At 37.5% G+C, this 26,457-nt stretch overlaps 4 protein-coding genes across 15 annotated transcripts in view; 3 read left to right on the top strand and 1 right to left on the bottom strand.

Moving 5' to 3' along the window:
• The window catches only part of LOC143152271 (cytosolic carboxypeptidase 1), a 29,938-nt gene extending 28,950 nt beyond the window's left edge, over nt 1–988 (top strand). For 4 of the 5 annotated variants that reach the window (XM_076322199.1, XM_076322195.1, XM_076322197.1 and 1 more), the window contains 2 exons: nt 286–411; nt 741–988. In XM_076322199.1, the coding sequence (XP_076178314.1) occupies nt 286–400 (115 nt within the window). In that variant the 3' untranslated portion in view covers nt 401–411; nt 741–988. The remainder of the gene's footprint in view (nt 1–285; nt 412–740) is intronic. The other variant, XM_076322198.1, reaches the window with a different exon arrangement.
• LOC143152273 (dicarboxylate carrier UCP2) lies at nt 94–12,902 on the bottom strand. The gene is made up of 6 exons (XM_076322203.1): nt 12,867–12,902; nt 9,576–10,074; nt 9,270–9,391; nt 7,282–7,391; nt 5,567–5,779; nt 94–5,154 (listed from the first exon to the last, which is right to left on the bottom strand). Exons 2-6 carry the CDS (start codon nt 9,693–9,695, stop codon nt 4,766–4,768), a joined length of 954 nt encoding a protein of 317 aa, XP_076178318.1. The 5' UTR covers nt 9,696–10,074; nt 12,867–12,902; the 3' UTR covers nt 94–4,765.
• Nucleotides 12,903–15,709: 2,807 nt separating this feature from the next.
• Nucleotides 15,710–18,672, top strand: LOC143152001 (uncharacterized). Of its 2 annotated transcripts, none has more exons than XM_076321600.1 (8): nt 15,710–15,840; nt 16,376–16,573; nt 16,677–16,815; nt 16,891–17,155; nt 17,508–17,611; nt 17,674–17,761; nt 17,828–17,991; nt 18,068–18,672. In XM_076321600.1, the coding sequence occupies exons 2-8, from the start codon at nt 16,380–16,382 to the stop codon at nt 18,374–18,376; spliced, it is 1,263 nt and encodes a 420-aa protein (XP_076177715.1). In that variant the 5' UTR covers nt 15,710–15,840; nt 16,376–16,379; the 3' UTR covers nt 18,377–18,672. The 2 variants fall into 2 exon arrangements, with proteins under 2 accessions (XP_076177715.1, XP_076177714.1); XM_076321599.1 differs by having other exon boundaries at nt 15,713–15,840; nt 15,937–16,573; nt 18,068–18,671.
• A 61-nt stretch (nt 18,673–18,733) lies between these two features.
• LOC143152000 (membrane-associated guanylate kinase, WW and PDZ domain-containing protein 1) lies at nt 18,734–26,372 on the top strand. Of its 7 annotated transcripts, none has more exons than XM_076321596.1 (12): nt 18,734–19,056; nt 19,938–20,017; nt 20,101–20,326; nt 20,417–20,820; nt 20,900–21,088; nt 21,149–21,907; nt 21,983–22,289; nt 22,361–22,496; nt 22,564–23,106; nt 23,498–23,668; nt 23,761–23,895; nt 24,799–26,372. In XM_076321596.1, exons 2-12 carry the CDS (start codon nt 19,969–19,971, stop codon nt 24,961–24,963), a joined length of 3,084 nt encoding a protein of 1,027 aa, XP_076177711.1. In that variant the 5' UTR covers nt 18,734–19,056; nt 19,938–19,968; the 3' UTR covers nt 24,964–26,372. The 7 variants fall into 7 exon arrangements, 5 of the variants coding, with proteins under 5 accessions (XP_076177711.1, XP_076177710.1, XP_076177708.1 ...); XR_012993473.1 differs by adding an exon at nt 24,157–24,276 and having other exon boundaries at nt 18,739–19,056; nt 21,149–22,289; nt 24,512–24,939; XM_076321595.1 differs by having other exon boundaries at nt 18,735–19,056; nt 21,161–22,289.
• Nucleotides 26,373–26,457: the final 85 nt, after the last annotated feature.

Here is a 26,457-nt window from a genome sequence, read left to right as displayed (position 1 = left end):
ATTATCAAAATTATCGGCCAAGCAGCGATATTCAATTGCAAACGATATTCAGCCACTAGAACGCGAGTTATTGTGGGAAGTAAAAATCATTAGTCGGGGAGAAATTAATGAACTTCTATTTTAAGACGCAAGTTTTAGAACTACAGGTTTACAGACAGTTCGATGAACGAGGAATCTTATAGAATATAGTTTCGCACCTTACTTTTCACCTACAAACGTTACACTGTCGTTACAAGTCATCCCTTGACATTAAACATTTATCGATCAACGTGTCATTGAACGCAGGTCCCTGTTAGTGGAAGCCTGCTGTCCGCGGAAATGCGTATTTCAGAAATCCAAAAAGATTCCGAAATGCATTCAGGACAGACCCGCGGTGCACCATATCGCTGGGATTCCGTAGCAAATGATTAAGTAAACAATTTAATGCAAAGCCAATGAAATCTTTGCAATAATCTTTTTGTTTTCGCAACGATAAGCATGATATTAAAAATAAACATTTTTATGATAAACTTTTTTGGGAAAATCACTAAACGATAACACATACTGTCTAGTAAAAATTTGGTAAAACAAGTCAAAGTCTTGCAAAATTAACATTTTGGTAATGACAAATGATACACTAACAGCATGTTATGCAAAGATCTTTTAAATGTTAACCATGCTTTTGTATTGGGAAGTGGTACTAATTTGTTCATAGTGTTAATACCTTAACATTGGTTAATGGTCTTTTCTTCCCGTTTTAGGATCCCTATGGGAGAAGGCATTCCCGAGGAGTCAGGGTGTATGGAGGATGACATTTCGTCCAGCTGCGAATCCGACGAGTCTGATTTCGAAACTTAAAAAGACTGTATCTTGGCGAACGCCACGGGGACGTTATTGTCCACGCTAAATTCGTTCTCCCAAGGTCATTCGACACTTTCTTGTAACATCGATCGGAAGATCGTACAGGTTTTGGTCCCGAAAAATAAAAGTACAATGAATGTTCTGTACACTTTGAAGAATTTTTATTTAAAACTCGTAACAAATGTTAAGCTATACCTACGGAAATACATCCTACTTGGAACCGGAGCTCTGTTTGTATACACCTCGAAAATGAACCGCGTTTCTTGCCGTTATAGAAAATTGGACTTCTATTAAACTTGAGCATCTCATACGTGCAAAAAATTTAAGCGGTGAACAATGTAAACGCTAACCTGAAACCAAAATTTGAGAACTTCGTTCGCAACGAATCCGGATTACACGCGAATTGATGTTTTATAATTTCTTTTAATTAGGCGAATTTGCGTGTTTGAAATTAAACGACAAAAACAATAAAAAATTGTCTAAACGACTACTATTTCTTATCCTAAAGTAAAAGTAAAAGTCCCAAAATTATTTAAATGCGAGGCTAACGTGCGAAAGTGTTAAACTTCCCCGATTTAAAATTACATGACACAAACAATCAAATATAAGACATTTCCTAGAGAATAAAATTCGTTTTCCTTCTCCGTACATCATTGTTTGCATTGCGTACATGCGATATTATATCGAACACGATTGTACAAGCATCTTAAACCCTTCCTCGTGTTTTTAGAAATCATAATCGATTATAGAATTGAAGTGTAGTTGTATCACTCGTACTATAGTTAACTCTTGTTTAAATTAATTGATTCGGTCTTCCATGAGATCGATAATGCACAGACCACCCAACTCAACAAAGTTTGCCAAATTCGCTCGTATACTACGCTGCTCACCTTTAATACAAACTTCTACAAGTTATGCACGTAATTAGTGGTGCTTGTGGTACAATTCGGAATTGCTAAAATTCAAATCTCGACAGCAGAGGGATTGGTGAACAAAATCAAAGTTTCATCAATGGAATAGGGCGCGTGAAGAATCAAATTGAAAGCGTATAAAATAAAAAGAGGGTGGAACATAGTACAACGCTGAATCATTTTTTTTTATGTTATACAACAACGATCTAGACAAGAAAATTGAATCGTTGAATCGCAGCGGCTGGAACGATCGAGACTTTCTCTGGGGCTAAAAAATGTGTAAACTTAAATTTGCGGTAGGAATCTTTCGATCGACGTATGTATGCTTTTTCGAAAACACGACAAAAGATAGTTCGACCTACGTCCTACCGCTAAATATGTTGAAATGTATTTGTTTACATTAAGTAGGTACCACGGTGTTCAGTTCTAGAGTACTCGATTAATCTCATTCCGCCGTATTATACGTTCTTGAAATTATATCGTTCGAAACGAATACCTACGGTTTAAGCCACGTTTCCACTTGAACCATCTGTATGACGCGTTACCTTTTGGAAGTAACTTTCTTTTAACTTCCTACCAACGAAGAAGATTCATTTATATGAAAAAATTCATATCGATAACATTTTTGAGAGTCTTAAATATTGAGTTTTTAATCAAATTTTAGAATTCCGTGGTCTGTATTAACTCGTAAATACTTCAATTGTATTCTACGCCACATACATGTCGTACTCGTGGGAATGTAGCTTTAAGTGTTTAAAAAGAAACATTAAGTATCGCACTAAAATTAATCAGAAATTGATAAGAAAACGTTTCTCGATGAAAATATCTGTTGCAACATCGAGACAGTCAAATTTACACCGAGTTAAAGAGAACTCCATCTACGAGGATCGTACTAAATACAGCAATAAAGTAGTGTACCGAATGTCGATCAACGTCAGATACAACAATATCAACTAATACTGTTCGGTAATCGTGCTACAGTTATGTATTTTATGATGAACGAGATGACAACTATTGAACGATGCTTTTCTAAACGATACGAGAAAGTAAGAGACTAAAGTTCGTTGTTAACGAACAATGATCGTGCAAGTGTGAATTGAACAAAAGACGACACAATCAAAAGAATAAGATAAAAATTGCTTTTTAATGTGAAACGTACATCAATAGATGGTAAACATAGCTTTAAAAAACAGGCTACAAGTCGTCAATCGAAATTTGATAAAAATTGTGCCCCGTACAATATTAATTGACCCGAAACGAGAGACTGTGAAATATTCGCCCGTGTTGATGTTTAGCAATGATCGTGACAAATAATCATTCCCGACATTTTCGCGTAATTTAAGAAACAATTACAATCATAAACGGCAAAGGGTTCTCGCTGGCTCATGGGCACAGTGTCTCGAAGAATTTAATCAGAGTGTAGAGAAACGTAAATCATTGTAACACGATACGTATCTACCACTTGTCGACGGAACCCCGCGAAGATGTCGAAATAAATTCTTGGGAACCTTATTGTCTGTCTGGCGTTTTGTAATGCGCGCGATTTTTTTTATTTTTATGTGTATATATAGCTACCCACTGGGAAACTGTTTCTCTTTCTATTATCCTACTATAGTGTTATCTCTAAAGCGAATCTTACGTAGCCGAAATGTTTCATTATGGAATATTGAGAGATTTCTCAAATTTCCTCGATCGTACGTGCACTCTGTGAATAGACGAAATATGCCTTAAATGGAAGAAGAGACGTCTTCCTTGTTTCCCTTCAGTCGATAATTGAAAACCGATCGAATACAATTGTATTCTACCTTGAAATAATTTTGCCGGTCGGTAATTATTTATAAAGGGGAAACTGTTTCACCGATTTCAATGATTTTTGAATATGTTGTAGACACCAACATTTTGAATAACTTTTTCCTATGTATATAAACGCCGCTTATCCTTAGTTTCCGAAATTTTCGCAAAAAATTATTGTTACTGGTACGATAGATTCAGCCTAATTTTTTTATTCCCAAACTGAGATTTTAAGTATATTCGTTATACGCGTCCATTGTCGACCGTCTCGATGTGTTTATCGAAACTGCAGACATTCTGTGATCCAATGTTTATGCTCCCACAGACATAACTATAGGCGACATCTGCCGCAGGAATAGCAATAATTTTTTGCAAAAATCTCGGATACTAGGGCCGAGCAGCGGTTATACGTATAGATAGAAGTTGTTTAAAATGTCGATTTCTAAAATACATTCAAAAATCATTGAAATCAGTGAGACCTTGCCTCCCCCTCTTTTCTAAATAATTACTTCGATTTTGATTCGATATTTTCGCGTTGTCAAGTGCACGTGCGTTTAAAGCTACGTAAAAGAAAGTGAAAATACAATACACGACGAATGGGAGAATTGGTCTGCCGTCGTTTGCAACAAAACTACCTGATACGATTAACGAAAGATATTTGCGCTTAAATTCTCTTGTACTAAAGTTTGGTAATATCTTAAAGAGAAAAAAAGTCTAAATCTAGTTTTATGCGTGCGATTTCACTATCAAGCAGCCGCTAGCTCCTCTACAAAAAGGTTTACACGCTTCACACATGTGCATAGGCAAGAATTTTACGAATAATCGTTGCGCGCGTTATACGTTGAAGATATGTAAAAGCACGATCTTATTTAGACTGCATATAAGATATCGTTAAATGTCATCGGGTTCGTCGACAACCCCGATCAAATGCAATAATCGTTCGAAAGCAAGTATAATGCTCAAGTAATCGATATAATTACACACTGTTTAAACTTACGTTAGTAGTACAAATATCGTAAAGGTCATGCGAACGACGGCAGGCAAGGTTCTATTCGTAACGACGAAATCTAAATATTAACACGAGCATTCTCCCATCCTTAAGTAACACCATTGAAATACAGATGACGAAGAAGTTGTGGTTGATTTAAAACACAGTATGTATGCGCGAATCGACCAATGTGCGTGTCAGTCGACTGTTAGGGACACGTTCGCTGCGCTTGGATTCACTTCTTGACGTTCATCTTCCTCGCATAGTATTTATTGATCTCCTCGTAGGCTATCCAAAGAACGATGTTCCAGGACACCAGTCGCGTGAAGCTCGGCACGAAGCCTTTGTAAAATGCGGGTAGCCCTTCCTTCGTTAGCATACGAACAACGCAATCCTTGATGCCGGTGTACTCGCCGGGAGCGCTGTTCATGTAACGCGTCTTTACCACGTCTACGGGACTCGCTGCCAGGGTAGTGAACAATCCTGCCACCGCAGCGGACGTTAAGTAACAAGGGACCCCGTCGTTGAGATAACCAGACTTTAGGATCGTATCTTTGATGATATCGTAGCAGACGACCTCCGACACATTCACGATCACGTTTCTTGAGATATTAGGAACGGTCCCTAAATGAAAGAAAACGTTACACTCTGTTCTGTTCTTATAGAAATACGGAACATTTTCCTCGATGGAGAATTGAAACTCAGCGGAAGTAACTATAGGAGAAACGATGTCGATTGACCGATCAAAAGAACTTGAAATCTGTTGTTCGAATTCCAATGCGGTAATATACCTTCCAAGTTGTGCACTGTACTTTCTAGCTATTTGAAGAGAACGGAGAGGGGGACGGGGTTGAGGGGAGAGAATAAGGACGAACGGAATAACATCGGATAATGGAGAACGAGTTAACATGGGCGGGTTGTTGCGGTACGACCAAAGTCCGCAGAAGCCAGTAATTTGTGGGGGATCTTTGGACGCTTTTGCTCCGAGCAACGACGTGTTTCATCATGCAAATAGTTGTGCAATGTAACCATATACCTTTCCAAAGGCCCTGTATCCCTTCTTTGGTAGCGATACTCTTATAAGCCTGCAGAGTCGAGCTGTATCTCACCGATGATCGTCCATTATTTCCAGCCTGTAGGCGAACCTTGACGACATCGGTCGGTTGAGCTAAAAGCACCGCCATGGCGCCCGTTGTGATTCCAGCGGCCAATCGCGCGGAAAAATTCATTGACCCGCTCCTGTTATTACCTGACAAGACAAAAGTCAACGGTGAAAACCACCGTCGTAGCGAGCCCATCTATTCGCGAAATACGTTCGTCTTGTTCTCTTAAATCGTAAACAGGGATACGGGGTGGGAGAACAGATCGCGCTCTGCGCGGTTAATCACGTTTATTAAGCTTACTGATTACAATCAATGTTACCTCTAAAGGTAACGTCAAGACGCGTACATGTCGAAGCTTTTAAGCGAATTTCTCGCGACGCTACCACGACAGAGTACATTGCGTCGGTACGAACCATGTACCGAAATCCTCGAGTAGCCGAAGGACGTACCCGAGATCAACGAGAAACGATCCGGATAAAGTATAAACAACGATCGAAGCGTATATTCGATTCCTCGTCGAATAAAGTATTTTTTACGGAACGAATGTCTAATCGCGCAAGTACTTCCAAAATATTCCAACGACCGGAAAGGTGACTCTTCGTTGATCGAGGGTTCCTTGTGGCATCGATTCACACGATTTTTGCGACGGAACATTTGATACGAGTATACGAAAGAAAAACGTCACCCGCCGAGACAGTCAATTACAATTCTATCGATCAGACACGAACAGAAACGTTTAGATCATGCAGCACCAAGAATCAGAACGAAATTCGAAATCCACGGTACGATCGTTTAGCTTCTAAATATTTTCACGGTTAAAGTATATTCGCGGTTATCGTTAACACATAGCAGTTCTAACAGAGCATTCATTGTTAAGAAGTAGTAACGATTTAAATTATATTAACGAAAACGAAAAAACTTGTTGACATTTAGAAAAGATGCACTCGAAAATTTCATTAATAACGAACAAACCGTATATTCTCTAAAGAATTGTTTCCAATCCCCAGAAATTATGGCGAACAGGAGACTCGTTTCTCGTAAAATCGATTCTAGATATTAGAAATTAGAAAAAAAAGAAGGAAAAATAAAAAAGAAGATATTCCTCGCCGATACACGAAATTATCGGTTTCCGAGCGTACGCAATATAGGTGAGTACACAAAGTTACAACGATCTCACGTCTTGTCCAATTCGCAGGAGGAGAGTGTATAGAAACTCTTGGTTCTTCGGATAGCGATCATCCTCCTCCCGCCTTCTTCCGCTTCCTTACAACATACTCGATTCTCGATCGTGGAAACGACCGTTTAAACGGCGACCAAGGAAACGAGGCTGGTATTCGATTAAGGAGGTAACAAAAAAAGAAACGGTAAACGAAACAACGTCACGCGTCCGGGACGTTGTGTTCCGATTCGCGCGAAGACAGCTCGACGAGGTAGCTCGGAAAAGGAGCTTCCTCCGTGTCAAGAGACACCACGTAGTTGCCGGTGTGTGTTGGTGGATTATTGGACCACCAGCTGTTACTTACGCGTGTCCGTATACTCATTCGTGTAACACAGAGAGACGACGTGTGTAGCGCGTCGCGCGCGTGTCTTTACCCGGTTATATCGTAAGGATTACGTAATCAAAAAGTTAGGAGTTTGTTGGATGTACCGTCGATGATTCCAGCGTAGTATGACTTCACCGTGTCGTAGAGGCCCAACCGTATGCTGGCGAAACACATCTGTCTCTGGAGTCCCGCGGACAGACCTCCGTACAGGCTCCTGTAACCACCCTCGCTCAAGCTCACCGCCCTCACAATTTACCCTCAAACGTATCCCAGGGTACATTTTTTTTTTTTTTTTAAGATTCTTTTCGATTTTTTTCTCTCTCTGTTTCCCTCTCTAATTTGCTCCCTTTCGTTTAAATTGACTTTACCGGTGCTCGGTCATCGATGTCTCTCTCTCCCTTTTTCCTCCAGTATTCAAAAGATTACTTCTTCTATTCTTATTTATCTGTTCGTTTTTTTTTGTCTAAATAGAAGCTAGGTATCTCTCCCTACGTGTCAGATACACGAAGGGAAACCAATAGTGCCTCTCTGAAATATTAGAGGAGTACGAGAGAAAAAAGAATGGCCCGAGAGCCAATTTGAGTTAACTGGGAGAGAGCTTAGGCCGAGAGAGCTGGACACTGTTATGACATATCGTATTCGCGGCGGAAGCACAACCAAAGAATACACCGCTTCGGTAATTGTAAACAAAAAAAAAAAAGAAATAAACCGTAGCTTAGCAAAGATAATGTAAACAGAGAAAATAAGAATCAAATGGAAATAGACGCTTTTTGGAGGGGAAGACAGTTCTTCGAGTAGTCGCGAGGTGTCTTTCCTTGCATTCAAATTCGAATATTAAAATAGAATTTTTTTTTCGTGTTTAATAACGATTACTAACAGTTACTTGGGTAAAGACGAATCGTACCGTTCACTGTCGATATTGTTTGGAAATTCGAAAGACACCTCGCGCGTGTGCGAGAGAGAGAGAGAAAACAAACAATAAAGTAAACCACGGGGAGTGCTATAGACGTGTTCGTTCGTTTCGGCAAAAATTGTCCACTTGTACGATATTAAATTATACGATAACAAGCGATGGGATCGAATAATTTTACTTTATTTTTATTATTTCTGCTATACGCGCTATTTGTGACCGGTGGTCGTCACTGCTTGAAATGTAAACATCGGTCGTGTCTCCGTTAAAATGTACACAATAGAAACTAAGAAACATCTATACGTTACGTTCGTTTCCGCAAGTGCGTATTGCTATGCAAAGAAATGAAACATTTGTTTCGACGAATACGTACAATTTGATTTTAACGAATCTAACCGATATCGATACGTATTAAACTTGATCCCACTGTCGGTGGTAAATTATTCGATGAACAATCGATAGCACTCGACGCGTAGATTGAACCGAAGCCGAGAAAGAAAAAAAAGTAAATCCAATATAAGCGTTGGTCAAAATAAATTAGTTGTCGGTGCGTCAACGATTTATCGGACTTCTAAATCGCGATTCCATTACCGTGATTATGCCAATCGATCGCCTTCTGTCGTTGTGGATGGTCCAAATGAAACGAACGACTCTAATAAATCGAACTCGTCGTTAGTAAACGTGAAACGACAATTTGCTTTATTTTGTACAATTGTTTCGACCAGGTACAATAAAACGAACGTTAACGTATCGTGTAACCGAGTGTCGCGCAATACGTACGGATATAAATAGTTTTTTTTTTAGAGCACGACAACGACGAAGGCGTCGATCGATCCGAGTGCACAGTTAGCGAACAACGAAATCGATACTGTTATCGAACATCACGGCTCCGAACGACAGAAATTGGAGAAATCACCGATGTTAACGGACTACCAAAAGCTGCTTCAGAGAGAGTTAATTGTGGTTTAATTGCGATTACAGTTACTACGAGAAACAGCCGTATGGATTGGCCAGCACGGAATTTAAATTGAATCATCGAGCGGGCATAAAAAAAAAGTTGCCCGCGGTATTATTGATCCGAATCGGAACTACCGTATGCAACGGTTTATGTACAATTGTATCTGCATAGTTTTACCTACCCCTTATTTCTCTTAAATTACGTTAGGATCGTGAACGACGTACCTTGTTCCCTCGAGTTTGACGATGTTCCCTACTGTCCGCCAGAATCCTAGCTGTGTATTTCTCATTGCGAGCATGGAGCCGTCCGCCGACGCGACCAGGAGAGGACGGCTTTCCCCGGCGATCTATAAATCGTCGACAAATTGTTTCATAAATTTATTGAACAGAAAAGGAAATTTCATCGGGAATACTCAACAGACCTGTCAGTTTGCAAGAGTAGAAACTTGGTTCAGAAACTACATCGTACGGATTAACAATTGGAGAAATTTTTATAATATCGTCACATACTTAAAATGATAATGTGTTTACCTGCATTCTGACTTTTGCCGTGTCCAACGGAAATGTCGCTAAATCAGCGATGCAGGCCGAGGTGCCCGCGGTGAGGAACTTCATCCAAGAGGGGAAGTCAGCCTGCGTCTTCGTGCTCATTTTCTTCCCTTTCGTTTACGTTGCTCTTGCTTGATACACCGTGCTTCTAGGTTGGTGCGTGCGTCGCACGCGTGCGGGGGATTATTGTGCAAACTTTCGTGTTTCTTGACTCGTTTAAATCCCCGCGTGACTGTGTACGATCCTTCGAGCTTTCTCGGATTATCTGAGCGAGATCCTTCGTTAGAAAAGCGATATGTACACTATATACAGCGTCCTACCGGAGGACAGGAACCTTTAGATGATCATCTAGCAGACGGTTGATTTAAAGGTAGAGCTTTTTAGGTTCCCTGAAATGATCAGGATACGCATGCAGTCCCCCCGACCGCGAACACTCGTGTTTGATGTCTTGATTGTGAAGTACTTTATACATACTATTCTTCTGCAAAAGAGAACGGAGAAAGAGAAAGATTAAATTCGAACATTTTTTACCTTGGCTGCACGAGCAAAGTCTAAGAAAGACTCGACGAGAAAAATGGAGGATAAGAGTAGCAATCATCGAACCATTTTTTAGGAACAAACATTTTGTTAAATTTTTGAGAAAAATAACTCGATCTAAGCTCAACGATCCTGAGCTGCGTCAACGAACGGTCGTTAATTGAACGTTATCGGGGTACAAACACGAAGATTATCGCGAAACAAGGCTGCCTCGCGAGCGTTGTAATTCGGTCGAATTATTCAGCCTGGGTCGATTATCGCAACGAGTGCCTCATAAACGTATAATATACAACGAGTTTTTTCCCACGCTGATTTTTATGTAATTGCGAACACGCGATGCGACACCGCCACCGTTACACTGCTGTCTCTGACGTTTCATGGCGCATACGCGTGGGCAGCCGAACTTAGATACGACCACGGTCACAAAAATAGAACGCGTAAAAAAATATTGGAGAATGGCCAGCAAGACGCACATCCAACTTGTGTTATCTTATCCAATGATTGATACGGGTTTAATCGATCAATCGGAATAAGAGCTGTTCTTAAGCGAATCATTGATTCCGGATGAAATACGATCGGTAAGTATCTGAATATTGACGTTTATATTTTATGGACACTACGTGTTCCACCCTTTTCTTTTTCGTGCCTCGAACGGCACTCAATCGCGTCACGCATCGCAGGTGCTCTGCAGAGACTTACCTATGTATTTGTAACATGTTATCGACTATTTTTGTTAAAATGAAAAATCGTTGCAAGTAATTGGTGCTTCAACGCGGAAGACGCGAACGTTTTTTTAACTTTTATCCGTGGGTCAAAGAACAGTCATGGCCGTTTGCTCGATCCCGAAGTAAAACTTGCGTGGAACATCATTGCCTAAGGAGACCGGGACAAAGTCCGGTACGGTTTCACACGAACGTGGTTCCGCTCACTTTTCGATTATTTATTCGCGCCGAAACGAATTTCGACTTTGCGTCGCTCTCACGACGTGGAGAATATTCGTCAACGTACGGTTTTGTTTCCATCGGGAGCCAACAGCTTTTATCTTCGTTTATCTAAACGCTGAGCTGAAGAGCTTAACTCGAATCGATAGTCTTTATTACCGAAATGTTACACGTAATATATAAATTGCACGATTGTGTAAAATATGATACGTTTTCGTTGTTTTACATAATCGAAAGAGGTATTCTTTTTCGTAAAAGAACGATGCGATCTCTCACCGTTACAAGATAAAGATTGAAATTGTAAACATCGGGGATTGCTTGTCGTAACCTTCGGCAATCAACTTCCACTACAAAGTTTAATTCTGTCCACACTCGTGCCATCGATTTTCCCGCAGTGAAAATGGCGTACATGTTCGCGCAACTTCTTGTGCCAAGTCTATGGTCGCGAACAATGGACTCGATCGCAAACTTCGATCGTCCACCTGCACAGTTGCATTTATCGTTATTATTTGTACCGTGAAATAACCGTATTCCAGTTTGAAACTAAAATGAAACGTAAAGTGGCACACTCGAACGATCCTTACTCATCGTGCACGAAATAGAAATGTTTACAACTTGGAAAATATTTCGTTTCAAAAGAATTAGATCCTTACGTGCTTACGAAAAAAACGGAGTCTCGCGAAACAATATTGCACGCAAAGAGTATCGTATCTTCCTTTCTAACTATTCCTAGAATGCCTTGAAAAGGCGGAGTTCTTGCAATATCCTTGCGCACGAGAATACAGCCGTTGGAAAGGTGCGAGTACAATATTGATTATCCTTGACGCGAACGCGATAGCTATACCTACTGTGGATGGAACGTGTCCCCCTGTAACGTTTCGAACAGCTTTTAAAACGCGAAAAGAATCGATCGGGAACGATTTAATTTCACCTACAATTGTTTTCTTTTAACGGAAATCCTTTCGAGACGGTCTTCTTCCTCCAATTTGTAACGCGACTTATTTCAGCACCCCCGTTACCTTTTCAATTCATCATTTCACATTCATTTTACTCAATTCTTGTAAATATCGTCAGGCCCGTATAAATTGTTCTTCCACGTGTGAATTTTAAACGATCGGAAAGCTTTCGCGACATTACACCCTAATTGACGTAAACTGCGGTAACCGCGAAAAGTGCAGGTGTGACGAATCGATGTAGCCGAGTTCCACTATTCGCGCATATGCATTGCAGCAACGGACTGCGTCGGTCGTATCGGTCAAATAATACACTGGACACGTTGAAATTTTAATTCGCACCAAACACATTAATGGCAAGGATAGTAGAGCACGCAAATGCCCTTTGAATCACGGCTTATTTATTATGCGAGCTGGTATAGGTTTATACGCGATATAGGTTTGGCGGAAGCGCTCGCGTGTTCGAACAGTTAACAGATATTCGATTTTTTCGTTAACGGCATGGAATATGGAATATTTATTCGTGCACGATAAAAGAAGATTCTCGAAACGTATTGTTCGAACGGTATAATTTGTCAACGATCGAGCGCGCTCGCTCGACGTAGCACAACTTGTGGAAACCACTCGACGACGAAGATTTTGAAAAGGGAATATCGAAAATTCGAACAATGTTTACCGACAAAGTCTGGATAAGAAACATATTACGGGTCTACGTTTCTGTGAAGGGGACAAATGTATTAACGAGAAATTCTTGGTAATCGCAAAACGGAAAAGACAATGACGGAAACGAATAATGGAAGAAACGAAGGAAAATAATACCAAACTGAGAGAAACATACTTACCAAGTGTACTGTGAGTGGATAACAACACAACTGGAACAGGTTACTGTGAAAGCACCGTTTATACCGGCTCGCCGACCAATGACGACGGTCCACAGTTGAATTCCACCAATCAGCGACCACCTGTGACGTCAGGCTTAACCAAAGAAAGCTCAGCTTACGACCCGATCGATAAGTTCCAGGAACGCGGTGGTGTAATGCCCCTTTGGCTGCATACGAATACATATATGTATATATATATACATGCGCATAACGAGGGGCAGGCGCAGAACACTTGCCACCCTTTCGACCGCAGAGAGGAGGGGAGGAAAAAGGGTAGAGGGTTACACACCGCGGAACGTACGCTCCTGAACTGTAGGAAGTTTCCAGGAAATCATCGTGAACATTTATTTTGCCATATTTGTCATCTCCTATTACACGGAACTCCCGTATTTTGTAATTTGTAAATTGGTCATTTGTTTTTTTTTAATTGGACTATTACAAGTTTTTCTAGCCGATATCGAGTAACCTTTACCAAGAAGTATATAATTTCGTTCAAAAGAAATATCAATAACACAAATCGCTAATAAAAACTTTTGCAACAAACTGTATTCATCTTGCGCCCTTATCTTCGATTCGATTACAAAATAAATTAAAGATCGAAGATTTTTTTTTATTTTCCAAGGAGTTTTGAGTAATTAAAAATATTCGATAGAAATAAATCAGAGGTGGGTTCGTTCAAAGCTCGCGATAAGTTGTGACCAACGTTTCTGATCTCTCCGGATACTTTTGAACTCGACACGAGTGTACACGTCGAATAAAGTAGCGGCTATCTTATCGTCGCAAACTATGGAGATACAATATATTGTTCCATCGTGATCACGCGTATCTTTTGGCAGAATTGATGATCCACGAGCACTAAATTAAAGAGGAAGTAGTTGTGCAACCCGTGAAATTTGATATGCTTCGTTAAAGTCATAGTTGATGAATTTAATCGTACCGTATTTGGTCATTTTGACATGTACATATAATGAGGAAAATGAAATGTATTATTAATGAAAACTTCACTATACGCGATATTTGAATCTTCGATGATAGTATTTATTACACAAAATTATCGAAATGAATTGAGCGGAAGGTAGAACGTAGCTTACTGATACCCCACGCGTTACTCAACGTGTTAAAGAATCAGTTGTATAAATTTATAAGTACGTTGTTTTAATAAAATGGTTACTATTTTTGTTACGAAGTAATTTTTAATTTATAATTATATGTTAATTTGAAAAATAACTGGTCAATAATGAAAACTCTGCCTAAAGCTTGTACTTTGAGTTCGTATAAAAAGAGTCAAATGGAATTAATTTTATGATCCGCATCGACAGATACATTATCAAGGACAATTTGTTACACGGATGATAAATTACTCTATTCTGATTTTATTTATTTACTGTTAAGTTCACCCAGACGAAAGTCAATCTCCAACATTGATATAGCTGCCATCTAACGGTGACCAGACCAAATTACTACTCTAAAAAAGTAATAATCTAGTACAAGTAACGCCATCTACGGTAAAACGTCTAAGTTTGTACCGAAATCGTTCTTATTTTCGCTGCTATTTCTCAGACCACAAACGAGATACAGAGTAGACGAGATTTCATCTGACAAAAGTTGATGTCACGCATTCTAAAACATCGACCTCGTAAAATATCAGTGATTTTGGAGCAATTTATCATTTAAATGAGATGTTTCACATGGTCGGTATTTCAGATTGTGTGAACGGATTGTCGGTATATTTAGTTCTAATTCCTAGACGTTGGAGCGCTGAAATTTTATTCTAGTCCGGATTGATAACGTTGAAAACGACACGAAAATGATAAGAGCCTTACACCTATTTTATACATCGCTGTGTAAGAATGTGTGAACGCTTTGTGTTACTTCTATTTAAAGCACCCCTAATAGCAGGCAACTCGATATTCCCGTGAGTCGCATCTCGTGCTCATAAAGGCGGGAATTCCGGCTATGACTCAAGATTTCTGATAATCATCTCTTGAAAACTATAAATGAGCGACAATTATTGCTTATACCGGAACATACTATTGCCCATATTTCAAGGACGTTTAAAATTGGTGAGATCGACACTATTGCAAACAATTACCGAGAAAATTAATCGAAGAAACAAATTGGAAAAGTATTTTTAAAACAATTAAAGGTATAACTGTGAGAAAGCGGAATATTTGGTAGTAATTAAAAATTCATTCACTACATTCATTTTACTACTTCGGGAAACTTTCAAATAAGTCTCAAGGTTGTTTACTATCCCACCACTTCCTGAAATAAGAATTTTATATGCGTTTCTCGTATACAGGGTGTATGCAGTAACACGATTCTAAAAAATTTGTACAACAGGAACGAAAGTATCATAAATGAGCTGTATGTCCGTGAATAAAAACCTAGAGGATTTAAATTGGGAAAACATGTAAGCTACGTAATCGATCTCTTCTGCCAATTTATCGATCGGTACAAGTACTAGAGGAAACGATCGAGAACAATAAACTGGAACTTATCCCGTATGATCCATATGTGATTGCCTGTTTCCAGCAGAACGTACGACGTATACTGATTCCAATATTAAAAATAAAGACAGTACTTCCAATTCTATACCTGAAGGGCATTCTTGGCGAATTCCATAGTAAACAAAAACTGTTTTTATCTCGAAAAGAAAGAATTTCCGGATCTATGTTTATATAACCTTTTTCATTCTCAAGATAAGATAGAATACGTTTTCAATGTTTACATACCCACTTCACTTACACCCTATATAACAAACGCATGGAACACACGACGGCCTTGTTATCAGTGGTAGCCTTCTTCGGAACGATACACTTCGACTTTCCACACGCTGATTATTTTACGATCAGTCAGTTCGTATTTCTTCTCTGACTGAAATACACCGACTTCGCTGGCGAACGAAACGTACGATCTCTCACTTTTCCAATTTGTGAGTAACTCGATTCGAATTTTCCCAAAATATTGTTCCGTTTCCATCGCATCATTGTATCGTTTGTATTCAATCAGGACATGTTCTTTTCCGTAGATATGAAACACGACGTGTCAGTTATTGTGACGCGTATCGATATTATATATATAGTTGCCGTATCGATAAAACCATACGCGTTTGGTATTCGCTGAGAGATAGTTAGGCAATAGTGAGGAAAGTGTACATACATATACGAGAAAAAAGGAGAAACGTTCGCGCGCTCAACTTTCAATCGTTGCACCTTTCTCATTTGTAACACGACCGCGTGTAACTATGCATTAGGTATTGGAATAACTGGTCGAAGGGTGCCGTACCTTTGATTCTTTCCGAGACAAATTCATTTTTCGATACGATAAGTGATAAACGTGCAAGAGTTTTCAAACGATCCGTATCGTACATTGAACGAGATCGATAGAATCGGAAGAACGAGAAAAAAGAGCAAGACCGTTTCAATTTTTCGCTCAAGTGAGTTTGCCAGTTCTACCGAATTCCCCAGAAACATGAAAATCGCTGTGATCGGTGCTGGATCTGCTGGTCTCGCGGCCCTGCGACATTGCACTTTCGGTACATACGACTGCGAAGTAGTTTGTTACGAGAAAACAGACCAAGTAGGAGGCACATGGGTTTACATAGAAGAAACTGGTTTGGACCGATACGGTTTACCGATACACACTAGTATGTACAAGAATTTAAGGTACAGTACATTATTGCAATTGTAACACGTGCAATACACGATTTTAACTATGGTACTCTGGTTATTATTCTGATCAGCGTATTAAATTAATTGTGCTCCGCAGAACAAATCTTCCGAAAGAAGTGATGGGATATCCCGATTACCCGGTTCCCGATTTTCCCGAAAGTTATTTGACTCGTACGCAAATACTCGAATTTTTGAAAACGTATTGCCACCATTTCAATCTTCGCCAATATATACGGGTATTTACAAGTTTTTTAGAACGTATTACGCTACCTTCCTCCCGAGTGAGGAATATCTAAGAGTGTATTTTGCAGTTCCTTCACAACGTCGAGTTGGTGGAGCCGACAAAAGGGGAAGGCCGGAAGTGGTCGATCAAGGTGAAAGATCTGCAGAAGAATACTGTCACAAACGAATCGTTTGATGCGGTTATGGTATGCAATGGTCATTACTTCGAGCCCGCTGTTCCAAACCTGAAAGGCCGGAACACTTTTCAGGGCCAGCAATTGCACAGTCACGATTACAGAACTCCTGAAGTGTTCGTCGATAAAACCGTAGTCGTTCTCGGCGCAGGTCCTTCCGGTACGTTATTACACACGGGAAAGAAACGTATGGAGGAAAAATCTGTGTTGCCTGAAAACGTATTTTTTTTTTTTTAACAAACACCTTGAAAACGACTCGAATCTATTCTTATTGTTATAAGTTTTTATCAACAAACTATGCAGTCCCGGTTAAAAATTCTTCAATGACTTTCAAATCTCAAAAATATTGAAAAGAATCATTTGTCGATTAGAACGTTTACCCTTACAAATTAAGCAATTTCTTATTCGGACATTTTTTCGTATGTCAAAAGAAACAGATTTTTTGGAGTGATATCGTTGAGTGTCTCACCGCGTATATAAATATGTTGCAATTTCTTCATTACAAACAACAGGGATGGATTTGGCATTGGACATATCTAAGAAAGCAACGCGTGTACTTTTGAGTCATCATTCAAAGGACCCTATAGATACTGTTTTCCCCGATAACGTCGTTCAGGTAAGTGATGGGAAAAGAAATTTTACGATACGGTTAACCGTTTATAGTGTTCAAATTCGTAGAAACCGGATGTGAAAGAATTACGTGAAAACACTGTTCTCTTCAATGATGGATCCAGCGAGCCCGTAGACGTAGTTTTTTATTGTACAGGCAAGTTGCAATTAATTTTACACGTTAAACGATATCCAAATGTCTTTAATAATCTTCTCATCGTAGGATACAACTACAGCTTTCCGTTTTTGGACAAAAAGTGTGGTGTGCAAGTAGATTCGAATATGGTAACACCGTTATGGAAGCACCTTGTGTCCATCGAAAACCCCACCCTAGTTTTCATCGGTATTCCGTTTTATGTTTGCGCTTTCAGTATGTTCGATTTACAGGTACGATTAAAAGAGACTTCATTTTGTAATAAAACTGTTCCATAAAAACAAATTTAATGCGAGTTATTGATCGCAGGTTCGGTTTGTTCTGAGATTCTGGTACGGTAAAAGAGACTTCCCTGTCAAGGCGGACATGCTACAAGACGAGAAAGAAGAATTGGAAAAACGTGCGACAGAGGGTCTTCAGAAGAGGCACTACCACTTGATGGGATTCAAACAGGACGTCTATTACGACGATCTTGCAAATACTGCGGGAATAACGCCTCTACCTCCGGTGTTGACAAAATTGCATAACGAGAGTAGCATGCGTTTCTTGGCTGACTTGGTGCATTACAGAGAAAGCAGATACAAGATCATCGACGACTACAACTTCATACAACTTTGAAACTCTAACGACATATCTAACAGAAACTAAATACTAATTAATTTTATATAAATTTTGTAAACATGTTCTGTACTGTAAGTGGAGTTATCTTCTTTGTTTGCACTTTCGTGATACTGAAGTAAAAATCTAACGTTAAAAAAAAATACAAGATATCCTTGGAATGATCTTGAAAAACTGAGAACAAAATTTTCTTTCTTTCGTTATCGAAACTTATTCGTGAGACAAAAAGCATTGTCGATGCAAATATATATATATATATATATTTCAATTTTATTTGTTGAATCCTCGTCGTAAACAATAAAGTAGCTTATTATTTAGAGAAATTTATAAAATAAGAAATGTTTATTTTGTGACTTGAATATACATATGTACGTATGTATTATACATATAGGTCCGAATGCATTTTCATTTGAACATCGCGCCATGAACAAGTACATAATCTAACCGTAAGGTGCTGCTCAAACACGATCGTCGCTTAAATGCCTCAGTTGCGTGTGGTGCAGTGTCGTGTGTAATGTAGCTGTATGACGAGTGCGAGTACGTTTCACTCCATTATTATTTCGAAAATGATGAGCATTCCTGTGACCCCAAAGTGATTCAGTGTCGAAATATTTCAGTCCGTTTTCACGGCTGAGCCACGATGGTTGAATCAATAGAGAACAGCATCGCTGAAAATCAGTGTAAGTAAATCGCCGTGGAAGAAACTACCTACGGAATATACGTTTTCCTAGCCCGTACTGTATCATTATTTCCCACTTCGCGAATTTTCATGCCAATCTCAATCTTGTTCTACGAACGCCTGTGGCAGAAAAAGAGACTAAAAGTAACGTTTTTTTTTAAGGTATGCATGGTAATAGCGTTAGATTTCACGGTAGCGTCTATTGACAAAAGCTTATTTACGTTTCAAGAGAGTCGCGACACGTTACTTTCCTAGATAGAAAGTTGTATTCAATGATGCGCGTTATGTGGGCTACCCACAAGCTCTCTTGGGTGAATGCATTCGTAAGAATGCATTCACGTCCGCCGTGTGGTGTTCCTCTCCTACTTTATGTAATTTTACCGTGGACACCTGTCCGTCAGGTTGTCTAGAATATCGTGTATACCGATACTGTGCACCGGTGTTAAGAAGCCAGGTTTCTAATGACTGTCAACATTTTCGTCTTCCTTTTATCTGTCAAATGTTTGGAATCATGGATAAAAAAATTTTCGAGTCGCGAGGATTACGGATCTGAATAACGTGATTACCGTGTGCATGTAACTAATTCCAAAGTAACGCGAGGAATGTTTGGAAATATTGCATAAAAGGTGTCGTAACGTGTGAAATATAATCTGTAATCCTGATACGGTATATCAATGCCAGTAATAATATTTCTTGTCTGCTATGAATCTTGACTTTTATTTATTCAACGTATGATTTTCCACATTTATAAATTAAAAGCAGTTTTGTTAAAATTTTCATACCTAACACTATTTTACTTAAAACAATCAAATTTGAACAAAGAGAAGATGTATATATACTTATAAATTGTTCGTTTCTTGTAATATTATTGTTATTCGTTAGGGTATTAAGGTGGAACTCAAGGAATCATAAAATGGCTACGAAAACAGAGGACGCAACGTCTATTGATAATACCAATGATGGTATAAAGATAATTATGTTTAATTGTTGTTAAACAATATATTTTGTGTACTATTATACATAGTTCTAATGTATACAATTGCAGGAGAAAGCATGGACAAGGAGGTATTAGCAATTAGTGGCAATGATGAAACTGGTCATCGTATTCCACCTACGTATTTGTACAATACAGGTTCAGAACCAAATACAGGAATACCCAATCAAGAGCAAAGCAATAGAAGTCGTAATCAAGCCTCAAACGACCAGTTAGGACCTTTGCCACCAAATTGGGAAAAGGCTTACACAGAAACTGGTGAAGTTTATTTTATAGAGTACGTACAAAGCATATTAATTGCTAAGAATATACTTTGTTCATTGTATAATTATTTAAAAGTTTATATCCATCGACCATATCGTTACAGCCATAATACAGGTACTTCACACTGGCTGGATCCACGTTTATCCAAATTTCAAAAACGATCTCTCGAAGAATGTCTGGACGATGAACTACCTTATGGTTGGGAGAAAATAGATGATACTCTTTATGGTACATATTTTATAGACCACGTAAATCGTAGAACTCAATATGAAAATCCAGTGCTGCAAGCTAAACGTGCACAACAAGGTTTAGGAGAAAGAAAGAGTCCTAATTTTACTAGAAACCCTGATAAACTGAAGGGTCAGAGAATAAGGACAACACTAATTAAAAGTTCACGGGGACTAGGATTTACCATTGTCGGTGGAGATGATTCGGTAGAAGAATTTTTACAAATAAAAAGTGTTGTACCAAATGGTCCAGCATGGTTAGATGGAAAATTACAAACTGGTAATGTATAAATTTATATTAATAAATTATTGATAGAAACTAGAATGATTGTTTAAGAATAAAATATTATCAACTGCAGGGGATGTCCTAGTGTATGTTAATGATACTTGTGTTCTGGGTTTTACACATAATGAAATGGTAAATGTTTTTAAATCAATTGGCAGTGGTGAAACTGTTACGTTAGAAATATGCCGAGGTTATCCATTGCCGTTTGATCCAAATGATCCAAATACAGAAGTTGTTACCACCATTGCTGTTAATGCACCAGGTAAAAAGCATGTTAAGTAATTATATGTTTTTACTAGAAGAATAAATTCTATTTTCTCAGACATTTTAACAGAAGATCCCAGGATGTACACGGATCTGGATCCTGCTTTGCAAAGTAATGATCGTTTCAATTTTCTGGATTCTACATTCTTGCCAGTACATAGTCTTCAAAATGGTGAAAATCTTGCCACAACTTCAGTTAATTCAATGCCAGATCTCTGCATATCGGATAAAATTAATACAATTAAAAGACCCAGTAGCACAGATATTCTTTTGTCAGAAAACAGTGATTTAAACGATTGTAAAGATTCGCCAATGTCTTCCAAACCAGAATTTCTTAGTATTGCAATAGTAAAGGGAACAATGGGTTTTGGATTTACAATAGCAGATTCTGCTCACGGTCAGAAAGTTAAAAAAATTTTAGATCGTCAACGGTGTAAAAACTTGATGGAAGGTGACATTTTAGTTAATATAAATGATATCAATGTGAGGAATATGTGTCACTCTGAAGTAGTACAAGTTCTAAAAGATTGTCCTCGCAATGAAGAAGCATTGATAAATGTACAAAGAACAACTTCAAAGTCAAATGAAAAGAAGGAAAAGAATTCGCAAGACTTCTTTAGAAGTAAAACACCAACTGCTGATATTTACAGCACTCAAACAAAAGCTGTTGTACCGAGCCGACCAAAAACACCACTTATAGATACCAGAAATCATCCAAAATCACCAACAAATGCAATTAGATTAAATTGGAACGAACAAAGTGAAAACGAACTAAACCCACTCGATAATCGATATAAATACGCGGAGTATACTCATGGCATGTATTATACTGATCCATATAAAGCAAACATTACAAATTTATCCGATAATTTTTCTGCAATGACGAATTTAGATGATGATTCTGTAAGAAATACCACAAAAAGGAATTGGGTTACAAACGATAAATTAAATATAAACAACGATGTGTATTCTATCGATATACCTCACCATGATAATATGTTGAAACAAAACGGATGTTTACATTCAGACTATTATAAAGAGTTATACACATCGCAGTCGCATTCTCAGTATAGTGAACAAGATTATAATGTATATTCTATTGGCCAAGAACAAAATGTTGATACTGGTGAAATATGGGATAAACGAAAAGAGACTACGAGTTTCGAGCATGAGCAACCACATTCCAGTTCGGTACCACGGTAAATATTTTGATTGTATTCAATTTACATGCGAGTTCTTGTAAGTTTACAAATAAATATTTAAATTTTAGATATCCTCAGTATACCAATGAATTAGTGTGTCCGATTGTGCCTGATATAGAATGGATAGAGACATTGGTAACTTTAGTGAGACAAGATACAGGTTTTGGATTTAGAATAGTAGGCGGTACGGAGGAAGGATCTCAAGTGAGTTAAATAATTGCTAACATCTATGACTGAAGGAAATCAAAGGTATTGATAATGTAACTGTCAGCAGGTCTCAGTTGGACATATAGTACCTGGTGGTGCAGCCGATTTAGATAACAGATTGAATACAGGTGATTTGATTATGTCTGTCGATGGTGAAAGTGTTATGAATTCGTCGCACCACCACGTTGTTCAGTTAATGATAGCTGCTGCTCAAAATGGCAGGGTCACTTTAGGAATACGTCGTAGAATTAACACTCAAGAGCATCTTCCAGAAAATCTTCAAGCTCCATACAGTAGACAAATGAATCTCCAATATCCTTATGACGTGACAGTTACTAGAATGGAAAACGAAGGTTTTGGCTTTGTAATTATTTCCTCGGTTAATAAAGCAGGTTCGACGATTGGCAGAATAATTGAAGGTTCTCCCGCGGAAAGATGTGGACGATTAAATGTCGGAGATCACATACTTGCCGTTAATCATGTAGATATTACAAACGTTTGCCACAAAGATATTGTGAATTTAATTAAAGACTCTGGGTATTCTGTTACATTAACGATCGGTTACCCTCTTGACGATTGTTGCAGTAATACTTCTCTTTCTCAAAAGGTATTATTAAGTTTTTAAGTTTTTACAATAATAACCTTTAGCCTTCAGTTGAATATGTATAATATAACGTAAATTACACAATGCAACAAATCACAACTTTTTTTTCGGTTTTGCAACATCCATTGGGTGATTCTTGTACTATGTATAGTCCTAAACATGAATCCGGGAGCAGAAATGCTCCATCACCCTCAATTTTCGAAAAACACACATTTTTGTAAAAACCCAAGATTTTCGATAAAATTGAGATATTACGTAAAAATTGACAATTTTTCGAAAATTGAAGATGACAGACCAATTCTTCTCCCGGATTCGTGTTTAGGACTATAAATAGTATAAGAATTACCCAATGGATGTTACAAATCAAAATTCGTGTTGCACTGTGTTATTGTAGGATGAACCAACGTGTGATGGAGATGGAGGTCAGTACCATGCTGTTGAATTAACTCGTGGAACTCGAGGATTTGGCTTTAGTATACGTGGAGGACGTGAATTTCAAAATATGCCGTTATTTGTTTTGCAAATTGCAGAAAATGGTCCTGCATCCATTGATAATCGATTAAGAGTAAGTATATTATTATTGAGATATAGTAATTTATTACATTGAGGCATAATTCTTATGCTATATTTATTTTATATATTAATAACAATTTTCAGGTCGGAGATCAAATAATTGAAATAAATGGAATCAATACTAAAAATATGACACATACAGAGGCCATTGAAATTATACGAAATGGTGGACCATCCGTCCGACTTTTAGTTCGACGTGGTTGTCAAATGCCTTCAGTGGTAGGTGCTCCTCCACACCTCTACGATATGAATATATGAAATTAACCATTTTATGTAACACCATATTAATCTTAAAAGAATTAACGGTATTTACTTCTGCAAGTGACGATACTAATGCTAACGTCGCCTCTGTGCAACTTTTCTCTATAATTTTACACAAAGCTTCAAAGTTTAACATTAGGTACCCATAGTAAGAAACAAAACAATTAAAGACAATACGAGAAAGGAAAGAATGATTTGCAAGAGATTGTTTTATTGCAGTGAGAGTTAGATTAATACTGTTTTGCAGTACTAAGACATTTGGTACAGAAATATCTGGTGCAAAAGGGAAACAGTGTGTTATATTGTATATTTTATGGAGTTGGTTATACATATACGTAGGTATGTAGTAAGATAAATACTTTTTTATACGCGACACGTGAAAATCAAGTGTTACAACCATTCACATGTCGCACAGCTTTCATATTCAATAATATTATTTACACGGGCTTCAAATTATACATAATGCAGTTTAACATTAATGCGAATATCGAGGACATGGTTGTTGATTCTCAATGAAATATTTTATAGTGGTATTAATATTAATTTAAAGTAAGAAATCTTTATAAACTTTCAGTTGAGGAAAGGAATGCGTGAATGACTTTTCTTGCAGCTACGAATGTGACTTGTAAAAAGCCCGATTTATAGGGACGATACTTGCTCACTCTAACAAGATTGGACTGGTGCTAACTCTGTATTTAAATGATCTAATTATTGAAAGGAGAAGAATATTAATTCATCCTAACACGTGTGATAGCTTGAGAGTATTGTGCCTTGCGCGTGTACCATATTTAATAACAAAATTACTAAGTAAACGCTTAAGCTTTTGAAGTAATTATAAATGTTTGTTGAACTTCATTGTAGAGTAATTTCACAATCGACCAAATAAGTATTCGACCGATTGATGAGGGCACCCCACGCAGACATTTATTGAAATTACACGAGATGGGTGTGCACCCTAAAAAACGTCAGAAAGTTCGATTTTTCATTTTATTAAACTGCTGTTCATCCAAAAATAGATATTTATGATAAGCATATTTAACATAAACGACAATAGCATTTTGGTCGTGTCTACGTTATTAATTTGATAAGTTCATGTTTTTCTAATATTAAATATTAGCTTTTGGGAAGAGAACCTTTTCAAGATCTGAATCTGTTCACTACGTATTAAATAATTTTGCATTTTTAAACTATGAATTTATATTAGAGTTCATTGTGCAGAACGTCTGGCTATAATAATATATGAAATGTAAAATATTCATGGAGTATAATCTATTTGTATTGGCAAATAGTATCTATATCCATCTAGTGCATAGAAGTCAGTTATTTTAGTATTTAAATAGGAAGCCAATTTGCACTCGTAACTTTTTGAAGAAGAGAAATTGTAAACTGGAAATATATTAACTGCGTGTAATGTTTTTACATTCTCCTTCGTAATCGTATATATTTAAATATTCATTTTATAACATTATTGTGGCCTTGATTTTCCATTTAAATACTTTTCAGCATACATATGCAAATCTTGTAGAATCTAATTGATTACTGTTTGTCCATTGAACTGCCTTATATCTTGAGCAGCATTTAAAAAAGAATATTGTCGATATAGTTTTTGTTTTAAGTATTTATTATAACTGTATGAAATATGTACGTATAGCAATAATTAAATTAAGTACTGATACAACCAAAGAAGCATATGCACTTATCGATCACTTTGTTTTGAGGTGCAAGGCAGAAGATCAATCTAAAGACAATTGCATTATCTATTTAGAATTTTCTTTTGAACGTTGTCTCTTTCTTACTGATTACTCAGTAACATGTGTAATAAACAGATGACGACTGAGAAGAAATCTTGAATTAACAGAGATCAGACAAAAACGTTTCTTGTCAAAATAACCTCTTCCTGTCTTTTTGTAATACTTAGATACATTGAATATTAAAAAAACTAATAAATATATTTTTTTACTAGTAAGTTCATAATGACTAGGAAAAAATGTTATTTGGTAAACGAGATAAAGTAAGAATTAGATTATATTTTTAAATCTTATTAGTGTAGAAAAAAAGACCAGTGCTTATAAAAACTGATAATAGGCATGGAAAATCATTGTTCATTATTTGCTCGAATAAGCAACTTTACTGTATGTCATGTAAATGATAAGCAGTGGTAATTGCATTTAAAGTGGATCATACTTCACCCTATACCGTAGCTATTGTGTTTATTTTTTATAATTATATATGTATACATATACACAATTTGTATATTATGTAGGATACCATAAACAATTTAAAAATAATTGTGTATACATATACATATGTGTATATATATACACACACACACACACAACTTATACACATTTTTTAAAATGATGTAATATTATTATTAATAATTATAAGCTTCACGAAGGAAGCAATAATTTTTCAATTAAAATGTATTAACAGTTCTTGTAATTTGATTATTAAAAAAACTCCATGTCTTCTATACTTATACTGTGATGTTGTTTCTTGTCAAGGTATGTTATATATATT

The sequence above is a fragment of the Ptiloglossa arizonensis genome, chromosome 10, assembly GCF_051014685.1.
Source record: "Ptiloglossa arizonensis isolate GNS036 chromosome 10, iyPtiAriz1_principal, whole genome shotgun sequence".
Taxonomy (NCBI): domain Eukaryota; kingdom Metazoa; phylum Arthropoda; class Insecta; order Hymenoptera; family Colletidae; genus Ptiloglossa; species Ptiloglossa arizonensis.
This window is presented reverse-complemented; position numbering and strand designations above follow the sequence as displayed.

Bases quoted from the DNA above. Each gene is read 5' to 3' on its own strand.
- LOC143152273 (XM_076322203.1), bottom strand. From the start codon at position 9,695: ATGAGCACGAAGACGCAGGCTGACTTCCCCTCTTGGATGAAGTTCCTC. The intron at 5,780-7,281 runs GTACATCCAACA...TTGTCTTGTCAG, and splicing joins CTACGCTGGAATCATCGACG to GTAATAACAGGAGCGGGTCA. The intron at 5,155-5,566 runs GTATATGGTTAC...TCTTTCATTTAG, and splicing joins GATACAGGGCCTTTGGAAAG to GGACCGTTCCTAATATCTCA.
- LOC143152001 (XM_076321600.1), top strand. From the start codon at position 16,380: ATGAAAATCGCTGTGATCGGTGCTGGATCTGCTGGTCTCGCGGCCCTG. The intron at 16,816-16,890 runs GTATTTACAAGT...TGTATTTTGCAG, and splicing joins ATCTTCGCCAATATATACGG to TTCCTTCACAACGTCGAGTT. The intron at 17,156-17,507 runs GTACGTTATTAC...TACAAACAACAG, and splicing joins TCTCGGCGCAGGTCCTTCCG to GGATGGATTTGGCATTGGAC.
- LOC143152000 (XM_076321593.1), top strand. From the start codon at position 19,969: ATGGCTACGAAAACAGAGGACGCAACGTCTATTGATAATACCAATGAT. The intron at 23,669-23,760 runs GTAAGTATATTA...AACAATTTTCAG, and splicing joins CCATTGATAATCGATTAAGA to GTCGGAGATCAAATAATTGA. The intron at 23,896-24,798 runs GTAGGTGCTCCT...ACTTCATTGTAG, and splicing joins GTTGTCAAATGCCTTCAGTG to AGTAATTTCACAATCGACCA.